General features: G+C 45.3%; 1 protein-coding gene across 2 annotated transcripts; it reads left to right on the forward strand.

Moving 5' to 3' along the window:
* Positions 1-393: 393 nt before the first annotated feature.
* Positions 394-4,043, forward strand: fam210aa (family with sequence similarity 210 member Aa). 2 transcript variants are annotated; one of them, XM_080525725.1, is made up of 5 exons: positions 394-467; positions 933-980; positions 1,331-1,789; positions 2,153-2,264; positions 2,757-4,043. In XM_080525725.1, exons 3-5 carry the CDS (start codon positions 1,341-1,343, stop codon positions 2,988-2,990), a joined length of 795 nt encoding a protein of 264 aa, XP_080381851.1. In that variant the 5' UTR covers positions 394-467; positions 933-980; positions 1,331-1,340; the 3' UTR covers positions 2,991-4,043. The 2 variants fall into 2 exon arrangements, with proteins under 2 accessions (XP_080381851.1, XP_080381852.1); XM_080525726.1 differs by having other exon boundaries at positions 1,335-1,789.
* The last annotated feature ends 7,373 nt before the right edge of the window (positions 4,044-11,416 follow it).

Below are 11,416 nucleotides of genomic sequence, written 5' to 3' on the forward strand. Positions count from 1 at the left end.
GCTAATACATAACACTGTAACAACAACCACAGTATCCACTCACTTGAGTTTTCCGCCATATGCATTTTGCGGCAATGACGATCGTGTTCTTGTAGTTCATAAAAGACACACTACCTCCCCCTATCGGCTCGGAGGGCAACTCCCTGCACTAAAAGCAATCCTTTAAAAATAGTTTTCTCACATTATCCAGAAAGGTTCATCAGGGGAAAGACTGATTGCTATAAAACAAATCATCTTGCTATGCTTTATCGGACCAGAGGTATGCCTAGTGGGCAGATACTGTAATGCTTTGGGGTTCGTTGTATCGGCGGCCGAAACTACATTTCCCTTCTGGCAGTGCGGCTCCGGACTTCGTGCGTCATAACTATGCGCCATGGCATTCTGAATGACAGAGGGGACATGGCAACATTCCCAAATCCAAACTTTATCGTCGGTTGAAAGGCCGAAACACTATGTGGGATTATTATGTGGGTTCCTTTGCATGAGATCATGTATATATATATATATATATATATATATATATATATATATATTTGTTTGAGTTGTTGTGTCGCTACATGGTTTATGCTTGTCAATGATGTTGTGGCTGGCTAAAAGCTAGCTTGTTAGTCTGTCCATCAGGGCTGTAGGTGTGCCTCCTGTCGCAGTCTACCGATTTACCGTTTTGTGAACAGTAATGTTGACTAGCTGCTAGATCATGGCCAGTGTGTGTACTCAGGGTAGCCCGCCTAGCTAACTGTGGAAGTAGAATGAACAAGGATAATGGATACATATAAACAGGATAATAGATGCAGATATTAACAGCAACAGTAACATTTACTGTTTTCTTACTGTTGATGTTCATATTGATCTATTATTACATTCTAGTGTTGGTGATGATTGATGTTGTAGAGCTGCAACAAATAAACCAGACTTGTCCTCCTCGTCTACAGTTTCAGCACCTGTGCCGACGCCACTGAATTCCTGACTGATCAAATAAGGTATCCGTATGTTTTTTTGTGATTTGGAGCTGTCTAACATTGGCCGAGATCAGCTCAAATATTTGAAGTGAATGATTGACTGGTGAGTGCAGAGGGGTGAGTGCAGAGGGGTGAGTGCAGAGGGGTGAGTGCAGGGGTGAGTGCAGAGGGGTGAGTGCAGAGGTGAGTGCAGAGGGGTGAGTGCAGAGGGGTGAGTGCAGAGGTGAGTGCGGGGTGAGTGCAGAGGGGTGAGTGCAGAGGTGAGTGCGGGGTGAGTGCAGAGGTGAGTGCGGGGTGAGTGCAGAGGTGAGTGCAGAGGGGTGAGTGCGGAGGCTGATGCTGGGTGTTGTGTCGTGTCGCTGTCGTCCCAGACAGAAGACGATGCAGCGCCTCTTCCAACTGGGCGTCTCCCGGCCGGCCGCCGCCGCCCTGCGCTCCCTCCTCTCGGCCCGGCCCGCCGGGGGGGGGGAGCCAGCCACCCGGGTCCCGCTGACCAGCCCCCGGGTTGGAGTTCCTGTTCCCCGGCCACCCAACTGGACCTCCAGCCCTCGCTGGTTCCGCACAACGGCCGCCGCCGCAGGGACAGCGGCGCAGCGCAAACCGACCACGACCGGTGCGGGCCAACCGGACGCTCCGCCACAGAGCCAAGCTGACCCGGGGCCGGGGCCGTGCCCGGAGGACCAGGCAGACCCTGACCCGCTGCAGGACAGCTCCATGGGTCTGGTCCAGAGGTTCAAGAGGACGCTGAGGCAGTACGGGAAGGTGGTGATCCCGGTGCACCTGGTCACCTCCACCGTCTGGATCGGCACGTTCTACTACGCTGCTATGAAGTAAGCGCTGTGAGGTCATCACTGTGAGTCAGGGGAGGAGGCAGGTGGAGGTGGAAATCAGAAGACGGGCGCATTGTAATGCATGGAATGGAATGGTTTTTTTTCCTCTATGAGTTCTTTTAACCCTGCATGCAAAACGTGTGGTAATATGAGTCAAGCACGCCATTCCCAAACCAAAGCCTGTAGAGAAGTAATCATCTTCATCGGTCCCTTAGTCGTCATGTTCTCATTCTCTCTCTCTCTCTCTCTCTCTCTCTCTCTCTCTCTCTCTCTCTCTCTCTCTCTCTCTCTCTCTCTCTCTCTCTCTCTCTCTCTCTCTCTCTCTCTCTCTTTCTCTCCCCCTCCCCCCCTCCCTTTCTATAGGGGTGTGAATGTGGTTCCATTCCTGGAGTACGTGGGGTTCCCAGAGAGACTCGTCAGACTGTTGGAGAACTCCCAGAGTGGCTATGCCCTGACTGCCTACGCTATGTACAAGGTAAGGATGCACAGTATGTCAAAGAAAATGTGTCAGTTAAGGGAGGTATTGTTTAGTGTGAAACCCATGTGTTTATGCAGGATGTCAGTAGGTGTTGTGTAGCGCCGTGATGCCATTGAAACCCGCAGCAGAACGGAGTAGCAACAGTTAGTTACTATGCCAACCATAGAGATATAGGCACATAGACCAACCATAGAAATATAGGCACATAGATTAGGCACCTGCCGGCACTCAAATCACAGAAGATGGACTACAAGAAGTGGACTACAGGAAGTGGACTACATGGCACGCCCCATGTAATCACAGTTTATGTAGGCGAGTGGGCCCTCTTGTGTATATTTATAACTCTTTGGTTCCAACCTACCGCGTTTATCTAGGCGAGTGGGCCCTCTTGTGTTTTTTTACAACTCTTTGGTTCCAACCTACCACGTTTATCTAGGCGAGTGGGCCCTCTTGTGTTTACTTGTGAAACCATTTGTGTTTGTCTTCCAGATCGCCACTCCAGCCCGCTACACGGTGACCCTGGGTGGGACATCGCTCTCTGTCAAGTATCTTCGCAAGCACGGGTACCTGCCCACCCCGCCGCCCGTCAAAGACTACATCCAGGACAAGATGGAGGAGACCCGGGAGCGCCTCTCAGGGAAGATGGAGGAAACGAAGGAGCGGATCTCTGAGAAGATGGGGGAGACCAAGAACAAGCTGTCTCTCAGGAAGAAGCAGGAGTAGAACACTGAACGTCCGTCACAACCATACCTGGATCTGATTGGACGCACGCACGGACGGGCCAGGGTCATGACCTTTGAGAAGCGGACGGACGCTGCACTAAAGGCATTCTCTGACACCGCCGCCTCCTAATTTGTTAATGTCATGAGCTCATTTCACTGCCGTTGCCGCCTCCTTTGCTTGGTTGCCGAGCGGCTGCTGTCCCTTGTGAAACGGCTGCAGCTGCATCAGACTGTACTGAACAATGCTGCATCAATGCTGAACAACGGACAATCCGTCACGCATGTATTTAACGTGGGCCTTCATTGGTCAGAAGTATAGTTTAACCTAATATAGATCTAATTGTATAGGATGTACGTCTATCCAGGGATTACAGAGAATGGTGTGTATCTGTGTGGATGGTTTGGATTGGTTGCTCTGATAAATCTATTGCACTTAATAACCCCCCCCCCACACACACACACACACACACACTCCCCAGTTGCAACCTGACTGAAATATGGCCAAACTCTCCCTGGACACAGACTAGAGTCTAGTTCCTGGACTATATAACCTTTTCAATAGAAAACCTCCATTAATATTGTATTTGAGGCTTAATCTGTGTTTAGGACACCAGGGCCCAGTTATTCAAATCTTTTAATCTGGATCAGAATGACCCAGATTCTTTTTTTGCTTTCCAGGATCAGATCATGCTGGCTGATCTCCCCCATACGACTCAAAATCAGCCAGATGAGATCTGATCCTGGGTAGCAAAAAAAGAATCAGGATCATTCTGATGTTTTGAACAACTGGCCCCAGGTCTGTGTCCCCAGGCAGCCACCGCTGGCCTAAAGGCCCTGTGTGACATCACAGGCCCTGTGTGACATCACAGGACATGTTACAAGAAACCTGTTACCGAACATATTTACGGTCTCCTGGGCCTGTTTTCATATGACAATGTTTACATGAGCAGAGTCGTGTTGACAGTTTAATATCTGAACGTGTCTAGTCCTCTGTTGGCATGCCAACGGAAGCTTCCATCCCACCCACCCCCTTGCTGCAGTAATGAAGTTATGACACGAGTCAGACGCTATAAATATTACAGACTTACGTGACTGAAGCTATAATAAACTGCAGCATTAATCAGACTAGACGACTTTAATTAATTCTTTGTGCTCTGACCCGATGACTGCATTCTAATGTTACAGCATATTTATTTAAGATAATAGGGATAGTTCACCCAAATTACAAAATCACATATTTGGTTCTTTACCCTGAAAGGAGTGTAGGGACAAAGACAGACTTCAATTCGGTTGTTAAGTCGTGACGTGTTTCCGGGTCCAAAGTTGGCTGAGGCGCTGTCTTCGAAATGCCTCAGTAATATTAATAATTCATTATATTTATATAGCGCTTTTCCGAGGCTCAAAGACGCTGACAAATATGGGAAAAACGGGAAAGTGCTGTGTCCCTTGTTGTATGAATAGGTCAGAGTCTAAAAAACGATTGAACTGTCATTCTACCGCTGTAGTACACTGGTCAGTGGCGGCTGGTGGCAAAAATTTTGGGTGGGGCACAGCAGTGTGGCGGGGGGGTCCTCTTTCGCGCGCGCAGCGCGCGCGAATTGTTTTCGCGTGCACGAATTGTTTTCGCGTGCACGAATTTTTTTCGCGTGCACGCGCATAAAACACGCACTGGCATTACAACCACTGTATAATTTCAACTTTCACCCTTAAAATGACCGTGTGGGCCATGGAGAAGTTACCCTGTCAACTACAGACACTGAGGTGGAAGAGTGACCGGTCTATGGACGTCGGTACGGTCCAATACCCAGTGTCAGACAAGGAGGAAGTCTAGTCAACAAGGCTAGTACAGGCCTCAGCTCACAGCTACACTCAGGTTAATAAAGGTAGCAGATGAATATGTGTACTATGTGTCTGTGTGACATGGCTACATCAATGAGCAGAGATGAATGCTGCAGTCAGTAGTACAGTAACTATCTATTTCATAGACACATGATGGATGATGATGGAGAGTGATGGTGGTCAACACATCACAGCAGGTCAACACATTCAATGATGTATCACAACCAGACCATGTCAGAAACACAACCAGACCATGTCAGAAACACAACCAGACCATGTCAGAAACACAACCAGACCATGTCAGAAACACAACAATGCATCAGCTGAGTTAAAGAAAACCAACTCTTACCTTTGATGACAGAACATGAGCCGTGTTTACCCGTACCTCCGCCTTGCCCCGCGCATATTGCTATGAATAATTCGAAGATAGGTGCTTGCACGTTAGGTGCAAGGCTGCTTGGTTAACCCATTAGCGGGAACATTATTAGTTGCACAAAATAGGCTGATTTAATTGACCATGAACATCAGAGACAGACATTACGAATCTTCATTTAAAATACTCCGGAAGCCCGAAGTCCGGAAAACCGGAAGTCGGGAGTCCTCAGCATAATGCATTGTCTGCAATACAACCGGAGATTTCTTGGCCAGGGCGCACATTTGTGCGCCCTGGCCAAGAAATAGAGACAGCCAATTGGAGCGCTGCTACAGCTCACGTGTAAGCCAAAAGTATTCGTCCTGGCATAGACTTGCATTGACATGGCGCCCCGCGTTCTCTCCCTATGTATTTTAACAGTGAGTTTTACACACACACACACACACACACACAGATAAAAATGTTTATTGTATTGGAGGATTTTTAATGAATGCTGATAGGCGCCGACAGAATATCAGCCGCATTTTGTGAATAAACAATGTTTATTTAAAAAAAAAACTTTTACAAATCGCAACCAGGAAGTGAAGGTGGGGGCGGCGCCCCAGCGCCCTCTATCGGCCAGCCGCCACTGACACTGGTACTCTGGTGCAGGGAATTTCTGGTTTGGACCCGGAAATTTCTAAACGTCACGTTTGACGTCAGACTTAACAACCGAATAGACACTATGGTTCTGTCTATCTGGGTACTGTAACCAACGGCTAATTGTTAGCATGCTTAACCAAAACCCAATGCCAAGTCAACGGACCCTAAGCCCTTTCACACATACGAACCTTCCCAGTAGATTCCTTGCAATTTCCAGGGTCGACGTAAGTGTGAATGGGACTGACCAGGGAAATCCACTCTGGCAATTGCCATGAGTTGCCAACCCTGGTCAAGACCATGTATAATTCCATGCAATTTACAGGGTCGCTGCATGTCTGAATGGACGCTGATTATCGCCTGGTCAGTCTTTAACAGCTGTCCTGCATCATGCAATCAGCAGGGCAGAGCGCATAAGAACTGGCCCAATATCGCTACTGCTAAATATAATTCCACAACTGGACACTACTTAATTTCCAATCATAGTGGAGGTATGATATATGGCAGATTTATACATATTATGCCTTTTTTTAAAGGCATTTTTAACGAACTCCCAGCAGAGTCAAAACACGAAATTCTGTGCTCACTGCTCACTACCTTTTCCAGTTGAACATAAACTAAACTATTTAAATGCTATTTAAAAACTCTAACATTTTTTTCAAAGGATAAGAAGTTCTAACTTATAGAGAAGTTGTAGTTGATCCCAAAGTCTGTTCACACCCGCATAGCCCACAGCGCATATGTCTATTGAGTCAACACGTATTATGCTTATCACCAAGTTCTCCCATACTGTGTTGATGGACTAGTATAGTATGTTTATATCAATGGTAATCAAGTGCTTTAGTTGGCGAGCGCACTTACCACTTGATGGTAAGCACTCGTATGAGTTGACTCGCTGGAACAAGACGGGCGCGCCACGCACCACACATCTGCCATATCATACCTCCGTCCCACATGTATTTATCATATTTTTCAATATAAAACAGAAGTATGATATGGCAGAATCAGATATATATATGTGGTGCGTGGCGGTCCCACGTGCCCGTCCCGCTCCAGTTCTAGTAGATCACGCAACCAGGGAATCGCCGACATGTGTGAAAGGGAGCAACCCGGGAATCTACCGACATTTGGCTCGTGTGAACGGCGAAAATGCCTGGTCGGCACAGCTTGGGATTCAATGGAAATTACAGGGAACTATGTGTGAAAGAGGCTTAAGTTAGCCGTCAGAAGAACTTTGAGGTCTTCAGAGTTAAATGTCATCCTTTCCGGGTAAGGGCACAAATATTTGATTGGAATTTGGGTGACCTGTCCCTTTGTGGTATGCCTGTGGTAGAACCAAGAGTATTGTTCGTGAACAGTAATATAGTCTTAATAAAATGTTACTTTTGAAGTAGATGGCGGCCTGACGTTTCTGTCCTGATGCTAATGTTAGACATATTCCACATTGTCTGCTGTATCTGTTGAAAGCTTGATGGAGGAGCAAAAGTGTTTTATTTTTCTGATCTGATTTGGTTACTGAGCTGTTCGTGTTCATGTGTCATTTGTGTGGGGGTTGCACACTTCTGTGGAAAGTTTAAAAAAAAAAAACCGCTCTGCTTGAGACTCCAGAGGTAGCCCTCCTACCACGAGGATGTTCCCTTGGTATATAATGGTTTACATCTGTGGCATCCATGCGAAAGGACCCTGGTTCATTTTCAAGGTTTTAATTTTTAGTGTCATTCCTGTTACCCACATGGAAGTCATTCCTGTTACCCAGAGGGGGTCAATACCATGATGACGTCTGTATGATACTTGGCTGAAAACAAGGGAATGTTGTGTTCCATCCAAACAATAAAATATAACAGTTGCACAGCTGCTGTTGTTGTTATTTTTATTGGAGCAAAAGTGTTTTTGTTGTTGTTGTTGTTCTTCACGTACTGTGAAGGGCTGAGGCTCTGGCCCAAGAGGCTCCTGGGAGAAGAGATCCGCCCCTGAACTGTGAGTCTGTCCAGTAGGCACAATAGACACGCACACCTACACACACACCAGCACAAGGACGACACCAGCACTTAAAGCAACATTTGTTTATTGTTTATAATTTTTAAAATCTTTTTCCTGTAAAAGTATTGCAGTAACAGACCTCAGGCTTGGAACCCATGACATCACATTTGCTTTGATATTAATAATAATAATAATAATAATAATAATAAAAAGAAAAGGCATAAGTACACAGCAGTGCTTTGCTCTCTGGAATCTTTCTGGTAAAATAAAGCTCAACGTTTGAGTCTATGTTGAATGTAGTCCTGTGAATAGTGAGTCTATGTTGAATGTAGTCCTGTGAACAGTGAGTCTATGTTGAATGTAGTCCTGTGAACAGTGAAGGCAAAACAGAACACAAGACGTCCATTATGAAAAATTCTAGAACATTGGAATGGAGAGCAACTCGAACTTCCAAACAGCCCTAAAGTTTTGATTCTGAGTTAGAACCTGTTGCTAAGAAACAAACTAGCAGACTGCTGCATGGTCGACACTCCTCTTTAGAAAGCCAGCAGTGCTTTTGAGAATGAAGAAATGAAAAAAAATCACAGTTTCTTTTGGAAATTGGGATAATAAACTCAACCATAGCATTCTCTAACGGTGTCTGTCTGACGTAACATCATGTCATGACCATGTAAAATAATAAACTTAAACAATTTCTTGCAATGCATAACTTAATAAATCTCTTTCACCATAGGGTTGACTTAAAGCTGGAAGGGTGACTTAATCCATGGAAGGGTTAAGTACTGTATAGTCAACTCTTGTTGCATCAAAGTCTGTGATCTATCATTACCCATAGGCTTCTGTTGTTGAGGCCTGTTTTAAGCCTTGTTTGAGGCCTTGTTTGAGTCCCTGTTTAAGTCCTTGTTTGAGTCCCTGTTTAAGTCCTTGTTTAAGTCCCTGTTTTGAAGCCTTGTTTAAGTCCTTGTTTAAGTCGCTGTTTTGAAGCCTTGTTGAAGTCAGGGTTATTGGTGTCCGTTTGAGTTCGGTTCTTGGCGTTTACAATAGCGTTTATAATACTCATGTTTCTGAGGAACAACAGCAGCCTCTAGTGGTCCTGTATACGACTGCTTAATATTCGCCATATTGGATTAATCACAAAACAGATTCTTTTTCTAGGAAAAAATATAAGGAGTATTCTTGTCTTAGTGTATGTGACGTATGTAGCGTTTTTGCAAACTTTTTTTATTTCCTCTGTTTTACAAAAAAGACAAAGCAACAGTTTGTACTGGAGGAGCTCGGGCATTCACAAAAAAACGATGCCGCTGTGTTAAATTTTTCTTTTTAATATCATCTATACATTATATTACAGTATTTAACAATGTTCTCTCGTGGTCTACCCATTGGGTAGGATATGTGCATAATATATTAAAGTTATATACAGCACCGTACAAATAAACAGAGTCGGACCACGGAAGAGAAGCACCATTAGATGAGAGGCACAACGAAGGTGGGGGGTAGAGTGCAAGAGGGTTCCCATGGCTACCGAAACGTCACCATCAGGCACCGAATTTGCTCACGTAATAAACATGCAAAAAAATCTCCTGAACGAAAAACAACAAAATGAATGTTTTCTAAAGGCCAATGCACACGGCGTGCGATTTTGTCGCACGACAACATTCGATTCTCAATTCACACCAATGAACGAATGAATGAGTGTGGAGAATCGAATGTTGTCGTGCGACAATTATCGCATCGCACGCCGTGTGCATTGTCTCATTGGGTCTCATTCAGAAAACAATGGAATCGAATTCGGCAGGTGCGACAAAATCGCACGCCGTGTGCATTGGCCTTAAGATAACTAAAACTCTACAAGCAAAATATTAACGACAAACATAAAAAAGAGAACAAACATCTAGTTTCCTACTTTTTCTTCTTCTTCTTTTTTTAAAATAAGTTTTTTTTTTGCGAATACCAAGTTCTGTGGAAAAGCTGACTTACAAACATGTTTGACAAGCAGCATTAGCGGTAGCAGCGTGGAGCAACAGCAGCAGCGGTACTGAACAGGTCATCTCTCTGGCCAGACTGGCAGGCGGGACTTCTGGATAACGGACCCACTCACGCTGTACGCTCAGAATGAGTGACAGGGAGAAGGACCAATGAGGATGGAGTTCTAAGCAAGACGAGGGCCCTGTTTGAAGACACCCTTCTTTCTTTCTTCTCCTACCTTCCCTCCTCTTGTTTTCCTTTGAATAAATCACTGATCTGACATGACTTGACGGGTGAAAGCGATGCAGTGGAGAGCTTGCTTTGACCAATCCTATTTTAGATCAGTGATTTCTTGAATGAAGGGAGGAAGGAAGGAAGGAAGGAAGGCAGGAAGGAAGGAAGGCTGGAAGGAAGGAAGGAAGGATGGATGGAGGGAAGGAAGGTAGGAGGGAAGGAAGGATGGAAGGAAGGAAGGATGGAAGGAAGGACGGAAGGAAGGAAGGACACATTTGTGGAGTATTCGGACAGGGCCCGTGCCTTTTATCATTGTGAATGGTTGTCAAGGGGAACGACATCCCATAATGAAACATGGGCATGGTAACTAGGGGTTACCAAGATGAATACGTTTGCAGCTTGCGCTTATGAAGTGGCTTTTGCTATTCATGGAAACCAACAACAATAAAAGATCCCCTTTCAATTGTTTACATAAAATAAATAAGAATAAATAATCTCCGTTCTGATATAGTTTTAACGTGGGTCTCCTAGCAACCCACAGACACACGCACACACACACACACACCAGGGGCCTCATTTATAGAAAGTACTCAGATAAAAATGTTATCTTACCCGTGTCGTACGTAGAAAACCACGTCAACGTAGTGATTTATACAATTTCAACGTGAGTCAATTTGACCGTGGAAACGATCGTAGCTCTATGTCGAGTATTGACCTTGCGTACGCACATTACCTACTGGTTATGCAGAGTTATTACAGGAATGTGAGCCGCACTGCCTACTGTAATTCATGCAAGTGGCTCGTAATAAAATTAACGATATGTTGTTATCAGCCGAGAAAATGAGTTTAATTCAAGATTTAAAAGGAACTGATGTTTATGATTGTATTTCAGTCTTCCTTTATATCCCTGCGGAGCTGTCTATCTCCCCTTCAACATGCCTAGTGCGTTCCACAACGGACCTTGCCCGGCCACGCGCTAAATTATACTGGATTTTCTCCGGTGTCTGGGAGTTCGCAAAGGGAGTAAGCAGCCATATAAGAATAAGACCACCTGATAAGAATAAGACCATTATATTATTACAGTATAAGCAGCACTCGAGTTGAGGGGGGATGGCATCCCCCCAGAAATAAAAACAGTCAAAATCGCCCCCCTCTTTCCATCAAAGATGACGTTCAAGTACTTTTTAATAAATGAGGCCCCAGGGGTTCTTAAGAGTCTGGCTCCAACACAATCTGCTGGTCTCATAATCATTCATAACTCACCATCACACCTCCGACCAGATCTGCTAGTCTCATAATCATTCATAACACCCCATCACACCTCCGCCCAGATCTGCTGATCATCCCTAACTCAACACAACACCATCTCTCTCTCTGCATCCAGCTGTGGATCCTCT

Source organism: Nansenia antarctica (genome assembly GCF_963989245.1).
Source record: "Nansenia antarctica genome assembly, chromosome: 3".
Lineage (NCBI taxonomy): Eukaryota > Metazoa > Chordata > Actinopteri > Argentiniformes > Microstomatidae > Nansenia > Nansenia antarctica.